This window comes from Hirundo rustica, chromosome 2 (assembly GCF_015227805.2).
Source record: "Hirundo rustica isolate bHirRus1 chromosome 2, bHirRus1.pri.v3, whole genome shotgun sequence".
In the NCBI taxonomy this organism is placed as follows: Eukaryota; Metazoa; Chordata; class Aves; order Passeriformes; family Hirundinidae; genus Hirundo; species Hirundo rustica.
Window position 1 is genome coordinate 45,187,916 of NC_053451.1, and position 18,400 is coordinate 45,206,315.

Consider the following 18,400-nt stretch of genomic DNA (forward strand, 5'->3'; position numbering starts at 1 on the left):
TAAAAGCCAGATCTGAATGTCTATTGTGCAGCAATGCCATTAACTTCATACCAGTAAGAGTACACCTCTGAACCTAGTTTGACTCACTCCCTAGCAATTTCACTAGTTCTGCCACCAGTACATACCCAAACAATAAGCCCATCTAACAAAATAAAATCCTTCTCTTGTTGAGCGAGAGGATTGCCTCTGAGAATAGCTTGGCACTCACCCCAGTTAGCTTTATTACCAGGAATAAACTTTATGAAAGATCGCTATACATAAAATAGACTCTCAGCTGCTCAAACAGAAGATCAATGCGACTTGTGATAAGAGATTAACTTGGCAATCAGACACCCAGTAGTAACATCGTTTTAGTGGTTTTCTTTTTAAGTGACTTTAATAAAACACACACACTACAGAAAGACTGTGTGTCATTTTACCAGTAAACAACATTTACGTATCATTCATAAAACTCAGATGGAAAAGGGAAATACAACTTGTTCCTCCAAATGGAATGTCCCCTATAAAAGAAGCTAAAGCCATAATGTTTGAAGGGATTTCACACTTGTGCCTGGGCTGTCCGTGGAATAAATGAAGTGCTTCATTTGAGGGTAGTTAGGTTACAAAGCATCTGAAAGGAAGAAGAGTTCAAATACAGCCTAGGAAAAAATGGACATGTGGTACACCAGCTCTGCAGCAATAAAGCCAACAGACAAAGCAGAATGAACTCCAATACCAAAACTGTTTCCTCTTTTTGAATTCAGAGCAGAGATACAGAGGTTTGACTAAAGAATTCACTTCACTACAAAACCCAAACTATCATTCAGTGCCTTCTGCAAGTATAATTTATACCTACAGAAAAAGCAGTAAGCATATTTAAAAGAACTAAGGTCTTGCCTGAATAGAGTAAATCATAACATCTGCCCTGTTACATTAGATCACTGCCAGCCTGAATATGCTGTTTAGAGGACTTTTCGTCTCCACATGTATAATGTAAACTCTGTTACTGAAACCAAAGGGAAGACATACTAAGATTTAATAGTATCCCCAAACTATCTAAATTTAACTTGCACAAGAGCAGGAAGAATCAAAGAGTAAATGTATCGGAAGCAGAATTTGCTGTGCTGCTCTTAGGTGATAGAATTCTGTAATGAGAATACCAAAAGCAGTTTTACTAAATAAATTGTTTAAAGCAAGGCTTTCTTTATAAAGGCAATAATAGACTTCTTCTCCAATTTCCTTGAATAAGCACAGCTGTTTTTGCTAACATTTTCAGAGTATCTAAATCTCCAGAACATAAGCTGCAACTCCAAACTGAAAGGTTAACAGGATGGACACAGGGCCAAAAGAAATATCTTTACACAGAATAACTGGGGCCACTCCAACTTTTCAACTTGGGATTATTGCAAGGTTGGTGGGGGACCCAGTGGCTGAAGTAGTGGTTCCCACCCAAAGAAAACCAGAACATATTCTGAAGAAACGTAAGCAAGCACCAGGAAGGACCCATTGATTTTTGTCTGTTCCTTCCCAAATGAGCCAACTGGTGGAAAAAAGCTAAAGAGCAGGGAGAGGATGATAGGAATAGGACCCACAGCTGCAGTTCTGTGCTGTCAGCAGTAAGGGACTGGCTGGGCAGTGCACTCCTTTCCTCTCATTCTCTTTCTGCCACTGCAAAGACCGGTGAGCAGCACCAGGTTAACACATCAGAGCTACAGCACCACAATAGGCGAGACCTTGCTTCCCCTCCTTTGGGGGAACCAGCTAAAGCAAGGGAAACCCCCAGGGGTGAGCTAAGAAAGAGAAAATCAATTCCCCTGTGAGTCACCATGGGCCAGAGGAAGATGATCTTGCGGCATGTGAAGCATGCAGGCTTTGGACAAAGAGAGAAGGGAAGTAGCAGCCTCTCCTAGTAATGGAAGAGGTCCAGGCACTTTGCTGGAGCACAGGGTGCAAAACATGCTTTTCTTTGTTCCTCTGGAGACAAGCAAAATTGTGAAGCAGAAATCAGGAGAAAAAAAAAGTAATCTTATAAAAGAAACTGAAGGCCTGAAAACCATTTATAAAGGTAACATATGCTTCTTGAGGTTCTTGTCTGAATGCCACCAGTTGGATCTTCACTCCTACCACAGCTGCATGAACAAATACAGGACTTTCAATTAAGCTCAAAATAATGAATACTTAGGCTAGCCATGCAGTTTGCCATCAGCAGCACACAGCTTTAAATATGCTGACAAGTGCCCTTTGGTGGGTAGGGGTCCTCCCTCCCCCCACTTTCCCCAGTACTCATTCCTGGTCTTTCTTGCCTGCCGCACTGCCAGCTATGTCAAATGAGCTGCATTACACGGCTGTGCTCCGCAGATCTGCCCAGAGGAAAAAATGAGAGCCTGTGAGGGAGAAGGGGCTGTTCCTAAGCAGACTAACACAAAGATCCAAGGTATTACTGAACACATTTACTCTGAAGGGCGGTACCTTTGAGAGGAAGAATTACGAAACACCAAGCAGCTAAGGTCAATAAATGTCTTAAAGAGGCTTTTCCCCTCAAGCCTGTTTATTTGTGTGACACCATTTTAATAAAAAATACATGGTGTAGCACATGGAAAAAGCATAATTTCTCCTTTCCCAGTGAATGTCTGAGGGATTCCACAGGTGTAAATCTCATGAGATGGCAAAATTGAGGAAAGAAAGGGTTTGGCATGACATACATAGAACAGGGGATGCACATCTCACCACTTGGAACACATCTGCTCACTTCTCAGCCCTATGTTTGAAACTGTGGCTCTAGTGTAAATGTAACTGGGGAGTTATCAATTTTTAGTAGTTATTAAGCAACTAAGCTGGAGATCTGCCGTACTGCATCTCTGGTAAAGCCAGCTCCCTTTCAACAGAAAAATCTGAAAACTGCAAAAGCACCCTGATTAAATCAACTACTAAAAAACCACTTACGTTTTAAAGTTTTCTTACATTTCTATCACTGAGTTTTAACTTCACATGTGCAGTAGTTTCTGGATTCCTAAAATTCCCAAACCAATCTTTAACACACTAACTTAGGCCTTTATAGAGGACTCATCAGCTTAAATATCCTGGTTCACCCTGTTTTTTATATTCAACATGTCTCAAGGGCAATGAGGTTCACAGGATAAAGTAACAACTTTATTAGACCAGAAGACAACTTCGGGTGGATAATACATATGTTTTTGTCAAAATGTGAAAGTTGGGAAAGCCTCTCCAACTCCTACCCTACTACATGAAACAGAAACATGTTTCCAGAAGTAAAATTCCCTTTAAAGAATAGAAACAAGATCTGTAAATGCTAAATAAATACAACTAGTTATCCAGGAAGCCATTATAATGAATAGATTAACCTCAATGAAGATGAATGCCTAGAGTTTTGCTTATTAATATTTCCCACTGCTCACATGAAATCCATTCACAGCACATCCCTCAGAAGCTTCAAGTAATCTAAAGTAGCTGGATCTTCCCTCTAGCTCAACTAGGAACATCGAGAACCAGAACAACAGATTTACAAATTTTGCAAAAGAAGGAACTGTTAGGATTCCAGAGCTTTTCCAGTGAGTCTTGACAAAAAAATATGCAGGCTTTAGATATGGCGCTTGATGTTAAAATACATTCTACTGTATGCACTGTAGGTCTTAAAAACACAGCTTCTGTTGCTTCCCAGTCCCATGTCAAGTCTACAGCAGCTGGACTCCTCTGCATTTGCCTACACATATACTAGAAGAAATTGCCATGTGATCCATATCTCTGTCTGGTTTTAAACAAAATCTATCTGATTGTGTTCACATGCAGACCAGATCCTCCTCCTGGGAGTCAGTCACTTAGCTGCCAGGATTCCTGTCCTTCTGGCAGGGATGAAGGACAAATGAAATCCTTCAGCTGTGCAAAAGCAGAATATTTTAACACAAGAAGAAAAGGCCAAGAAATTGAAGGCATTTATAGTTGAGAAGAATTTGGCCCACACAATTCTCCAAAATCTTGAAATCGGTGATAGAAAACATGTATTTAAGAATTTTAAGGCTCATGATACTGTGTCTGCTGCCAGAAGCTCTCTCCCCCAGAGAGATGAAGATTTCGAGAAAAGATCCTGAAATTGCTATCAGAGGGAGATTACAGATTCTCCTTCACAAGTGGAGGAATGGCTTGTATTGATAATACAGGAGGAGTCAGGAAAAACAAAACCAAGAACTCCAAAGCTAATCTTCATCCTTTCAGAGGATTACTACCTAAACTCAGTTATAAATAAATAGGCAGTCAGACAAGAAGTTTGCTTTTCCTTCTCAGACAAAGGTTTCTTCTGTGAGATTCATAAAGCATCAAATGGCAGAGAACCAGCAGCAGATGCCAATACTCCAGTTCTAAACCTGGCTCTAACCATGCATCCTTCCCATCCCTGAAGTATTAAGCCTCCTTAGTGTCGTGTTATTTCCCTAACGCGTACACTGTGTTCCACTATTAAGATTACTCAATACTAAAGCCATTTTATTACTCTCATCGTAATTCCTCTCCTTATCTTCCTTCCAACCCCCTTATTTTTTCATTCTCAACAGTTCATCCATCAGTCTCGCTCACATACCACTACATACCTTCAAGTCCTAGCCATCTCTGAAGATCTTTTTAACTAGTACTCGAGAAATTGAGGTATTAAGCACATCAAATCCTGCAAAAGGACACACACAACAGAGACTACCATCTACATTCACTGCCCTCCTTATTACCCCAGCTATCAAGACTTGATCCCGACAAGATATTACTCAAAAGTCCCAAAGATTTCATAGAGCAGGGCTGTCTGATGATCACAAAGTTAGTAAAGATGTCTTACAGAAACTGGGTGGAGGCCTGCAGGGAATGGAAAAGATGAAGTATCTACATTATTCTTGTAAGGTAAAGATGGATCAAGAAGCTTCACAGCCAACAGGGAGGAAAAAATAAGCAAGAAGCAAACAAGAGAACGCTTTGCTTTTTAAAAATGTATTTTCTCTCAATTACAAACTGCTGTAGAAAGCCATTACCTCAGAAGACTGAGTTGGAAGAGACCCATAAGATCATGTCCAACTCTTAAGTGAATGGCCCATATGGAGATCCAACCCACAACCTGGGTGTTATTAGTACCATGCTCTAACCAATTATCAGCAGCTAAGAGCTGCTGATAGCTCTTGTTTGAGAGCTTTCAACATTTTTAAATATGAAGTGATCTACTGCTGACTTCATGTGTAGCGAACCTCAAGCACAACAACACAAATGGGAGGGCAGAAGGTCAGAACAGAAGGCTGAGAAGGATACAGAAAGGACAAAGAGACTGGAAAAAGAATTAGGAGTCAAAAAGGTATGACAGGGTTCTGCAACTTGAGTGCACAAGTAGGCAAGAGTGCGTATCACACCATTGGAAAGCTGGTCAAAAAGGTGGAATGATTCCATCCACAGGGAAGCACAGAGGACTGGAAAATATCTGCTGATCTCTTTCAATACCTACACCCCAGCCTCCTCCCTGATTTGAATGGAGGCCTGTATTTACAAGTAACTAATATAAACAAATCTCCAGAAACACTTGTGACAGTGCATGGCACCATTCTGACAGCACATCTTGGATCTAGAATGCACCACTCTCTTCAGGATGTGGGCTTCACAAAATACCCTGAAGCACCCTTAGCTGAGACTCCCCGCAGCAGCAAGGCAACTGCACCACTGCAGTCCCACAGGCATGGCTGAATGATACAGGGAAACTAGTAAAGAAAAAAAACCACCACCCAGCCATATTTGAAAAGATAAATAATAATAATTCATTGTATGAATTCCTTCATACAACCTTTCAAAGTTGTTACATATTTATATATTACATATTTACACAACAGGCATGCCCTAACTCGCTTCAGATAGCACTTTTGGCCAGTACCATGCCAAAACACCATTTTATTACTGCTTATTATTGCACATGCCAGTCCTGGGTGCCAGTATCAGAGTCTCTCTAGCAGCTAAGTCTCAAAAGATTACAAGAACATTTTCGTGAATGAGAACTGGTTTATAATATAAAGTGTCATATATATATGGGAGCACGTGCTTATAACCAGTTTGCCAAAGACTAACAACCATAAACCGTGCCGTATAGAAAAGACATTTCAGCACCACCACGTGCTTTTTTTTTTTTTTTGCTAGTAGGTTATTAGCACACCAGAATAGAAAACATCATTATATATTCTAGACATTTTCAATACCATTCTTACAGCTTGAGAAGAACTATGGAGAAATTCATACTTATGAAGAGTGAGAAATAAAGGGAAAATGAAATAAAGGGAAATGAAAGACTGAGCCCAATTTGGCAGTGAGCTGAACTTGGAGCAGAGTAGCCCTTCCCCCAGCCAGAGCTCCTCTGCACCGTGCTCTGCCCCGCAGCATGTCCAGGATGATATGCTTGGAGCAGGCAGTCTTAGCTTGCTGTATGCTGTGGTCAGAGCACGGTGTCTGTGGACAGTGCATGCACAGAATGTAAGTGCACAAGCTGGACTGAGCATTACTTAGTTCAAAGTCCACGTTTCTATCTATGCCACTTCTGTATCTTTAGGCAAAGATCCTACAAACTACATGAGCATACACAGTGTTGTGCATAAAACTTGAAAACCTCAGCTGTAACTCCATTTTAATAACTGGACTATGTTTCCAGGAAAAAAGCATTAACTCAGTTCTTCCTAACAAATACCCATTTCTATCCAAATTATGCAGAATCAAAAGGCTAAAACGGCTTCCTTAAGGTAAATAACTGTGAAATTCGGTTTTACAAGACTAAATGAAATTTCCATACCCTGGAGCAATATTACTTGTTCCTCAGAGGTGACACACTATTTTTAGGACCATGACATGAGTGGGATTACTTCTAGTACACTTTGATTGAATTTTCAGAGTTAAACATTTGCCACTCCCATCTATCTAGTACAACTGCTGCTCTAAACGCGCAGCAGCGTCGTGAGCCAGCTCTCTCAAGGCTTTTTTTTTTGAGAAAAGGGTCAGTTAAAGTTTCAGCATGGAATCTATATACTCTTTGATTTTCATTTGGTAGGAGAAAAAATCACCTCTCTTTAAGCTCTAGTTACATGCCTCTATTATGACCTATTCTAAACTTATCCCCTGGCATAGCAAACGGAATTTCACTAAATGCATAGATAGATATTGGACACCTTGTTTCCACTTTGAGCTCAGTATCGAAGGTAACACTTACCCCTAGTAGTATGACATTAAATCAAGAATAAGTTTTGTATTTCCATTCCATGTTTTACTTCCTCACACCCCTTTCTCTCCACCTACTCGTCTCCCAAAGAACAGCAGAGGCCTATGCCTCCTGCTCACAGTCCATTTCGACAGCTGAGCCGCAGCAGAGAGCAGCACTGCACAGATGGAAGGGGAACAGAGTGTGCAAAGAACCTCTCAGCTAACAGAGTATCTGTCTTAGATCTTACTATTAGATTAAAGAAAACCAGTGGGAAAAAGAAAACAAACAAATAATAATTTTAAAGCAACACACCAAAAAACCCCCAAACAAACCACCAACCCACAACTATGGCACTTAAAGCAGCTATTCAGAAAAACATTCCCTAAAAATATGGTGTCCTTGTATACCAAAGAACTACACATACTACCCCTAGCCCCAAAACATCAAAAGATCTCCAATTTGGCAAATGAGTGAACAGTTACTAACTTAATGACTAATCGGATAAGCGAAGTATAAAATATTTTCTAGTCACTAAGTATATAATGTAAGCTGCTGATACAGACTGCTTAACTTTTGAAGCAAAAAAACCCAAAGCACTCACCACAGTGGGGTTTCCGCTGCTGATCAGCTGGCTGACTTCATGAAAAATGCTTTTGCAGTCGATTGATTTGTCTAATGATCCCCGTTTCACTATCACCGCTACCGCTAATAGAATCTGCTCCCGGACATACTTTTGAAGGCTGTAAACAACATTGCACAAACGTATTTGCAGGTAATTCTGGACATCGATGTTCAATGAAATTTTCAACACATTTCCTTTTCAAACGTTTTGTGTGAATTCGTAAGGGAAAGTTGACAGAAGTTAACTAAGACTAGAAGATAAATTATTCTTAAAATGATCGCGCACTGCTCCCCAGGGAAAATGAAAACCCCGACTTCATGCAGAATCCTACGTGTTCAGAAGTGGGTTTTCTGTACTTACTTAGGCCTTTGTAAGACATAGGTTAGAAGGAATGTTCGCAGTGACTCAATGCTAGCTTTTTCCAAGAGAATCCATTCTCTTACAACTGCTTCCATTATCGCTGTAGCAGCTTGGAAAAGGACATAGTCCACTTTACTAGTTTCTGTGGGAAAAAACAAACGCAACTTGAGTGTTAGAAGACATATATTCAGCTTGAACGTGTTTCCAACCAAAAAAAACCCATTTACTATAATTTATTATTACACAGAATAATGTTGCTATGAAAACAGAGACGGAATTTACAACTCAAAAGGGAGAGAAATAATCAATAACCCAATGATCAAATTGTCCAGTATAATTCAAGTCAATGACCTAGGAGAAAAGTCTGCACTAGGAGGTTGGTTCAAATAACAGGAATAAGAATGCTAACACAATGGAGGAATAAAATAAACAAGATGACAGATTTCATTTCAATACGTTAATTAATAAAAGTGATTAATCTCACAGGCATGTCAAAGTTGGATATTTCTGTGCTTGCCTTTGAAACCAATAGTGCATAAAAGCACATGTATTTAATGGGTAATAGAAAAGAAGCAAATCTACTTACACTTAAAGATAACATTTATGCTTAATTATCCAAGGAAAAATTTTACACCGTGGTGTATTTAAAGTGTTCTACATCATGTTCAAGTTCCTAGATTTATTTTGAGTTAATCAAAATGTAATTTCTGACCACAGTGTAAGAATCATTTGCCATTATTATCTGAATATGGGATTACTAGGTATACAGATGCACTAAGGAAAGTATAAAAGTATATTACAGAGAAAGGTAACTGTTTGGGTGACTACAAAGTATAATGTAAAGAGAAATGCTAGAATATTAATATTATTTCTATGATACTAGAGAGCTACATAGACATTTTTGTTGTTGTTATTTTGCTTTTAAAAATTTTAATTTGGAAATAGCAGGTAGTACCTCAGAAGTCAGTTTCAAAACACTCTGAGCTCTACAGAAAGAACTTTCAGAAAGGGTACAGCCTTTGGCAAAAGCATAAAATATGAAATGATGAAATAAAATTCCCGAACAAGAAGCAGAGTTTGAGTTATAGTGGTTGTCCTGCCAGGAGTACAAAAATTGTGTTTGTTTGAAAAACCTCAGTCATGAGATTAAGGGCGTTAAATTACTACAAAACAAACTTTCTTCCCTCAATTACATACACACAAATTTATATTATATAAATTTCCTTTATACGCAAGTTCTAGATCAAATATAGCAGCTAGTACGCTAACCTATTTTAAAGTAATTTGATCAGGCTCCAAATCTAAACCCATGCAGGTAAACATGCTTAAATCAAAATAAACCACCTTTAAATTTACTTAGCTTAATTTGGAAAACTAAGTAACTGCTTAAGTAAAAGAGAACTGTGTATGTCTAACACATGTGAAAACAAATTGAATTATCCCAACATGGGAATTTTAATTCTGGCACTTGTTACCTTGGGTCTTCAGCTTTTCTAACTGTGCAAAGCTCAAACGCACACACACACACAAACACACACACAAAAGAGAAGGTGATTAAAAAAGGACGGAGTTTCCCCTTTGCGCCAAGTCCCGCAGCCGCACAACTGCGATCGCTGGCAGCAGACGTGCAGCCCCAGCACAAGGCTGCCATCAGCCAGAGCTCCACAGGAACCCACTAAGGAAAGGAAGGACAAGGTTTGCCAGTGCACTGAACAGCTGTAAGCCTACAGCAGAACGCAGAGCCTCGTGCTCCCTGGGTTCAACTCTGGGTTTCTAAAGAACAACACAGTAGTAGCTGCTCCCTCTTTCCATATGCTCACCTTCTTCGTTATTCTCCCTGTGTTATTCAGACACTCTTCTTTCCACAAATGACATCCTTATTATCTCTCTACCTCCATTCCAGTTCCTGTCCAGACCACTCTTTTTCCTGTTTCTTTTTAAAGCCATCTACTTGGTCCTCTGGTTCCAGCCCATCCTTGCTGCACACATCCCCCTTCAGTACACTTCAGCTCTTTTATTCTTCCTCATGAACAGCTTGTTTCCCTTTCCTGGCTCCTGATATCACAATCCCCACCTCTTTTTCCTCAACTCCCAAATCTTAATTACCTGTTCTTTTTGTCCAGATTGTACAGATACTTACTAAGGAAGCACTAAGTTTTGAAAAAGCCTCTAAGTTCCAGGCCTCAGCATCACAACTGCCTACATTCCCCCCAGGTGGAAACACACTGTCTTCTCAATGGTGGTAACACATGAACAGTTTAAGGATGTAATATTTCTAGACATCCAAAAGGTATTAAAATCAATCAGCATCATATTCCTTCCAGCCAGCCACATTTAGGATTTCATTAAATTTCACTATTTATTTCTGATTGATGACGAATGTATCACTTAGATCCAAACTGTCTGCAAAGGTACTTAAGGGTGGTTTTGCCCACTTAATTTTCTCTAAAATTCAATGTGATAACAAGAAGCATCAATTTTTCTGACCCACCAAGCAAAAAGTGTGATTGCAGTCTTCCAAACCAGATGGAGTACTACTATAATACATTAAACCCACAAAGAAATTCATTTGCAGAGAAGAATTTTGGTTGCAGAGTGTAGGAAAGGAAGCACATCCCGGTCTATATATAACAGTATAACATAGGAGTAGATCTGCAATACTGATATCATAATATCCATGAATTGTAAGTCTCCAGTAAATTTAGAAATAACTGTTAAAAAATACTGCAGAATGAATTAAATATGAAAATAATATTTTCAACATAATTCTAATATTTCTCTGTTCATTCTGGCAAATTCCTTAAAAGAAAACTTGCTTTTTGTGGTTTTGGCACGTGTTCTTTTGTGCAAACTTTGAGGTTTCCCCCGTCAGGTTCCAGAGTCAGTTTTCACTGAAATTCCCCCTCATCTGTCCCCAGCACTCACATCTGGTCAATACCACAGGGCTGAGCGGCAATCTTACATCTTTAGTGCTCCTGTAATTTTCTGATTTAGCTAACCAACTCTAATAAATCTCTTTAGCACCTATAAAAACATTTATCTTTTATAACTTGCTACACAACCACATTTAGAGCATTACCATTAAAATCAAAGAAATCTCTCATGAAGGGTGGTATCTGCCTCTTTCCTTTCTCCACAGGTATAAGCACACAAAATTTCAAACCAATACTGTCTTGCTTCTACCAGGTGGACAGAAACTTTTCCAGCTTTTTCCTCCAGCTGGGCTGTCAACAGCAACTAAGTTCTTCAACTGGAAATAAACTCTCATTTCAGCACCAATGCAAAATTCGGTAGAAGTGCATAAAATTGCATCATAGGCTGATTTAATGGGAAGCAAGCACAAGCAACCACACTACTGGCAGCTGCATAAGCTGCACAGATTAGACAGTATTAAAATAATCATGTTGCAGAGGAAATCTATTAAACCAGCTCAGGAATTTAGCTGAACATGAAGTTACACTTTACAGCTTTGAAACGGAGAAATAAAACAAGAAAGGACAGCAATAGGCTTCACCCTCCATCAAAAAGTACCCCTCATTAAAATCAAAGCTGATGGTCATAGTCCTAGCTGCAAAAAACCAGCACAGTTCCAGTTATAAATGTACATGCCCACCTTAATTTATTGAAACTTACCCAAAATATGTTTGCAAACAGCAAATGGTGATTTTGATTTTCTAAATGATAAGAATATGTGCTCAGCATGTTGACGTTGTTCATTGTTGACCATGGAAGGTGGTGCCTGAAAGAAAACAAAAATTATTCAAGCACCGATCAAAAACATACTAAGAGCATTGTCATGAAGTTATAAATGTTTGCCTTGTTAAACACCAAAACCAAGTATCTCTTGGCAAAACAGCTTGCTCTCAGGCATTGTCTCTTCTTACATATCACTCTGTACTTACACTGCATGCACATAGGTGTGAATATCGAGATATCAGGCTGAGAGTGAGTAATTTAATATAGTTTCCAAATGATGTTTCTGAAGAAAGTTAGAAATCAGATATAAATTCAAACCAATCCTTTTTCTACTCAGACCAAAAACACCACTGTACATCCCTAAATGCTGCTAAGCATGCTCACAGTCCTGGAAGCAAAGCACTATTTTTTCTTTAGTTCTACATTTGTTTTAAAATATTTAGTTGTATAATAAATTCAGAGGATTTAAAAATTACTACAGATACATTTTAAAATGAAGTATTATCAGGAGCATACTACCCTCTAGTGTTTAATATTAAAGTTGACATCCTGAGGATTGGGTGTGATTGAAGAGACATGTAAGCCCATTTGGGAATGCCTGTGGTAGTTCCTCAGGTTACACCCATCCCTATATACATCCAGCCCGTTACATCCTGGGCACCTTGGCTGCCCAGGTAACACCTGCTGCTCTCCTGCTGAAAGACAGCTCCAGGGTGGTTTCTACCTGAATATCAACTAAAGGTAAAGCATGAAACCATGCAATAATCTGAACCCCTGTGAGGTGCCTACAGAGCCCAGAGGAGCTGCCTGCACTGCAGCCTCACCTCACTGAGCAACCTCAACACCCCCCACTGCCCTACAAGGTAAAAACAGCAATGCAGAAAGCATCAGCAGCTCACAGCGTCATGCTGCTCTCCACTTGTGCCACTAATATTCTCTGACTTCTGCTGTTTGGGATTTATCTGAACACACACACGGCACGAGATACTCTTGCAGGGGATTGATACCACAAACACAGTAAGCAAAACCGATGCTAACCTTTGAGAAAGGAACATACACACGTGTAGGAAGATCACAGCCCAACTGCAGAGCAGGATCAAGGTGACAGCATAGGTTATTGAACTGCAGGTGAACTTCCAAACTCCACATTCCAGCCCTGTCCCTAGCAGTTTGAGAAGAATATGTGTGCCACCTCTCTTTCAGTCATGATTTAGATCCAATGCTTTGGGAATAAAAGCATCAAGACCAACTCTTTTAACATAAGTGAAATATTTTCCAGTAAATAAACCACAAGAAATCTGATTTAACAGACATTTCTGTTAAAAAACAATTGAGGTTACAACTCAAATCTCAACTCTCCTGCATGCAGCAGGAACTGTTCCTAATGGGATCAGTTATTCATGTTTTCTGCAATGTGAAGGACTGTCCTCCTCTGGATGGACATCCACTGCAATAGAACCAGCTGTACAGAATGCCAGAAAAATATTTGAAGGTTATCAAACATGCAGGAATGACCTGCACAGCAACAGCTTGATACACACTTCAGCCAGAGCTGTGGCAAATAAACCAAACCAGCTGAAAAACAGGCAGTTCCCATCCCCCCCCAGTTGTATGGGAAAGCATTTGTGCAAATGCACAGAGAACCAGACTGGGGAAGTCATTACTAAAAACCATCCCAGATTTTTTCATCTGGATCAGTTTCCCAGTCCAGTTCACCATAACCCAACACAAAAGCCTAAACCAATACAGTATGGGACATACTGGGTGGTGACAGGCTGCTTTTTTCCAGCACCTGTTATCATTTAACATGCATTTAATCTACAGCCTCTGTTGCTGTGCAATGCCTGTGAAGAGTTTTAAGTCTCAAGGAACACACAGCTCTGCCAACAATATTTCTAATATTTCTGAACTAAGAATCTTTCTTGAGACAAGTGACTTATTTTAGTAACTTTCTGCTACCAAAAGGACAGGTCCTTCTCCTTTCTTTGTTCCACCTACATGGTGTCATTACCTCTTTGCATGAAAGTTTCTATCAACTAGTCCACAAAAGAAAGACGATAGAGGGGAAATCCAGGGGCAAGGGGAGAGAACATTTGTCACTCTAATAAGCACCAAAAAGCCAGAAAAGTGCCAGAGCAATGATGGGGAGAAAAGGAGGGGAGTGACATTTCCCTTTCAACACTACTGACCTTGCAGTTCACAGCTCTGGAGTCTCATGAAGCCTCACTAACTATAGCCATGTCAGAACAAATCCTTTGGGTGTGACAAAGCATTACTTTTTGCAAGCCCAGGGTCATTTATACTCACATCCTGAGAACAAGAAGACCAAATCAGGGCTACCTGATCCAAAACAAATTTTGCATTAACAGATTATGTTTAAATTTGCCGTACAGAGATCCTATCTATTTTCCATTATCTTTAAGAGCATTTTCAGGGACATCAGGGGCAAACTATGGCATCACTAAAAAAACAACTAGAGAAGTTTTATGGGAAATATCTCCTTTATGCTTATAATAACTAGAAAGTAGATCTCTTTACATTATTTTAGCTCTTCTACTTCTCTGAAGTCCAGTTACAGAAGACCTTTGACACCTTGGAAAGGCATACGGTACATCATATTCGTATATTAATTTTTTAAATGACAATACCTTAATAATACATTACAAGCTTTGACTCTCAAAACTGTCCAGAGCAGACAAGTGCAACAGTTAAGGTTTGAACTGTACTGTAAAGCCACCAGAGGGAGCTTAAAGCTCACAATCTACTGCCTTCACTGCACTCAGACAGTATTTATCCGTACAAGGCAAGTAAGTCCAGCTAGTTCTTACTTCAAAGAAAAGGCCAGAATATACATATTCTGTGCAAATTTCACATCATAAGAACACTGGCTTAGTGAGCCCAAGAGCCCTGTGCCCTGGTGCCCAGCACCTCCTTGGCACAATAGGGTTAGAAAGATACCCGAAGTATTCATTCATGTTTAGAAGGTCCCCTAAAGCACATGTGCCTATTTGCTGTGTTCTTTCTAATTGTCTCCTCCAAACTCTCCTCTACTATCCAACTTACAAGGAATTAAAACACAGTAAGGTAATGAGCAATTCTTCTGGCATATTGAAACCATTTTCAGCTATATCACTTTCCTTTCTGTACTGGCTGACATTACCTTTAACCATCTTGTTCCCTCTTTTGTCCTGCAAGTTACCTATAAAAACTTCTCCAGGACAATGATCATCTTTCTGATTTCAGTGTAACAAGCTATTGCCCCATAAGAGAGTTCCTATATGACACAGCATTATAAATAAAATTACAACCTTTCAACTACCAAAGCTGTCTGGATACAGAAAAAGACCCGAAGCAGCAGTGGCCAGGAATAGGCAGGATGACTGTTTCAAATGGCAGCTATCCACTCAAATAGGGAAACTGAAAAAAGACAAGACTTCTAGAAACACTGTAGCAGACTTGCACTAACACTTGCAGGACCACAAAACTCACCCGAAAGCCTGGACAACTCCTAAGAAAGTAATGTAACTTCAGAAGATGGGAGACCAACTATCATGGAAGGCAGACACATGACTACATGGAAAGAATAAGGGCTTTGGGATTTTCTTTTATTTTCAGAAGGAGTAGTTAGGTGTACGCAGAATAACTAAACCCACACATATGTACTCAGAAACACCTGCTTTATACAAGCATTTCCTACTTCAGTAACATACCTTTTAAAAGTGCAATGTAATTATGACTGACTTTGCCAGGATGTAAAGTGCCAAGAAGTTAAAGTAATAGATATAAAAACCAGATACAAATAGATACTAAGGAAGCAAACAGGTTGCAAATACAAAATGTTCATTAAGACTAAAGTTGAAGTCACGATGTATTTGCCACTCACTGACTGAAGAAGTCACCATATCCACATTTGAAGTCTGCTTTTTTAGCTCCTCTTATCTGAAAACACTTTAAAAAAATAAAAATTTAAAAAAAAAAAAAAAGGCATCATATTCCACCTTCCCGAGTGATTTTGTTCAGGCAGTTTCATGTCAATTATTACAGATACACAAAATAACAACTTTTTTTGATCATATGTTAGAAGTTACATTATTTTCCTAATGGTTTTAGATCACAGAACAGAATTGCAGAATCATACCACAGCCAGAGACACTTTCACCTTCCACCCAACCAAGGTGCTCAGAGCCCCATCCAATTTGGCCTTGGACATTTCCAGGGATGGGGCATCCACAACTTCTCTGGGCAACCTGTGCCAACGCTTCACCACACTCACTGTAAAAAATTTCTATCTTCTTATAAGGCCAATAAAAAGACTGAATTGGCTTCTGACTATGAATCTCAACCTCTTCAATACCTTCAACACCTTGTTGATTGTTCAGTAGTTTCTTCTAATATCAATGTGGATTCCAGAGACTAGTACTTATTACTTACTTAAGACACTGATAGTATCTTAAAACTAACAACTTCTACATTCAAGTGACAACATTATTGTTAAAATCAATAATGGAGTAGCTTTTTATCTTAATATTTAGCTAACCATCTTGCATTGGTACTTCTGCATCATAATTTTGCTAAGAAAAATCCTGGCCATGATCAAATATAAACCTAACTAAGGATGGGGTGAGCAGCATTCATTCCTTGCAGGAAAGAACTTGCTAAGATAAATTTTGATTTTTCACTTTTGCTATGGCAAGACAGCACTGAATACAACGAAAGTCAGCATCTTCCTACAATTACGCTGGGGGAAATCTGCAAATTAGCACGTCACAAAGAACAGTCACGCACTCCTCCAGGCTTCACTGCCTGGGAGAACACAGAGAGAATACACTGGAGTGTTTTAAGCTGACACCCACAGTATTCCCACCTACAAAAAGGTCCCCTATGAACAGCACAGCCTAAACACTAGCAGGATTATGGAGAGGCAAACATGCCTACTAAGAGAATTTTCTTGGTTTAAAAAAAAAAAAAAGAAAAAAGGATCAAATTGCTTGTACCTGCTAGCACTAAAGCCAAGTAGGAGCCCTTCTTGCCAAAGGCAATCTTTATGTCTGCAAGTGAAGTACATTACAAACTTGACAAGGGCAGAAACAAAAATCCGATACTTCTACCGAAGTGTGACTTCATAAAATTCACCACAAACTCTCCAAACCGAACTTCCCAGTATGCAGAGGAATTATGCCTTCCTTGCAGTCAAAAGGTACAATAGAACTGTTCCCCAACTCTGTTCTGTGGGCCGCTCCTGGTTTATGAAAACCCAAGACATTCTTGCTCCTCAGAATGGTGTCTAGACTCTGTGCTGTGGAGAGCCTGGAAACCCAACGGGGAAGAGCTCAGGAAACAGATCTCTACCAACATACATGGAAAAGCAAGAGCCACCACAGATGGCAGCGGCACTGCTGTGTCTGGACTTCGCTGACAGCCACCATCAGGCAAGACACGCTCAGAGAAGCAGGGAATAAAGGAAGCCCAGATGGTTTGCCAACATGTTCCAGCAGGCAGGGAAGCCAAGCAATCGTGAGGCATATGCAAAGGAGACAGATCATGAGTGAACTTGAGAAGCACATGCAGGGGAACACCATGTGATGGTGATAACACAGCTGAGGAGTACAGGCAAAAATAGAAGGAGAAAGAGAAAAACGGAGAGAAAATAACACAAGGGCAAGCAATAATTTTTAACTAGTGCACATACTGCATTTAGGACAGCTAAATATATTACTCCGCCCACGGAAGCAATTGTTACAGCTGCAACATAACTAAATAACCAAAAGTCATTCAATTTTAAATTAGTGTTCCTCTACTAAGATGATCAAAATCCACTAAAAACAGATTTCTATATCTCAAATAACACAAATACCTTGAAAGAATTACTCCCCAAAACAGTTCTCCTGTATAAACAATTTATACAGAATCAGACTCTCAGATTAGGGAGATTTCCAAGTTTAACTCTACCAAAGTAATATCATGCAGCATGCCCCAAGACTGAATTACCTGACTTCTGTGGAGTCAAGCCATAACAACTTTCCATTCCAGTTTTAGCAGTAACACTTTTCAAGTGCTTCAAATAAGCTTTCTCCCTACAGCACATCACAGCACACTCAAAAACTGTCACTTATCTTATTACAGTAGCTAAGAGATTAAATATAGTGGTCAGGCACAGAGAACTGGATAATAGCCACACTTTCGTTCTTACATATTCACCCTGCTTCTCTAGCAGACACTGATACCTAATGATGCAAGGATGTCTTGTCCTCTCATGAAGCAGATGCCACAAGCTAACAATTCAGACTAGATGAAGATGCTCAGCTCTGCAACTGCTTTACAGGCAGATCAGACACTCCAGCCTTGGGCACAAGGCCAGAAGGAATTTAGACAACTGGTATCAACAGCAGCTTCTGCTGTCCCAGTCAGATCTGTCATGACATGACTGCCTAGCTTTGAGTAATAGTTACTACAGAAAACTTAGCTAGCACAAAAGACATCTCCAACTACGGTCCAATGACTTCCTTTACACTTACTTTTTGAGCAAT

The 18,400-nt window shown here is 39.6% G+C and overlaps 1 protein-coding gene across 2 annotated transcripts in view; it reads right to left on the bottom strand.

The window, feature by feature from the left end:
* XPO4 (exportin 4) overlaps positions 1–18,400 on the bottom strand; it is a 74,097-nt gene that overhangs the window by 41,091 nt on the left and 14,606 nt on the right. For both annotated transcript variants that reach the window (XM_040054928.2, XM_040054927.1), the window contains exons 2-4: positions 11,811–11,916; positions 8,178–8,319; positions 7,797–7,935 (exon numbers count right to left, since the gene is read on the bottom strand). In XM_040054928.2, the coding sequence (XP_039910862.1) occupies positions 7,797–7,935; positions 8,178–8,319; positions 11,811–11,916 (387 nt within the window). The remainder of the gene's footprint in view (positions 1–7,796; positions 7,936–8,177; positions 8,320–11,810; positions 11,917–18,400) is intronic.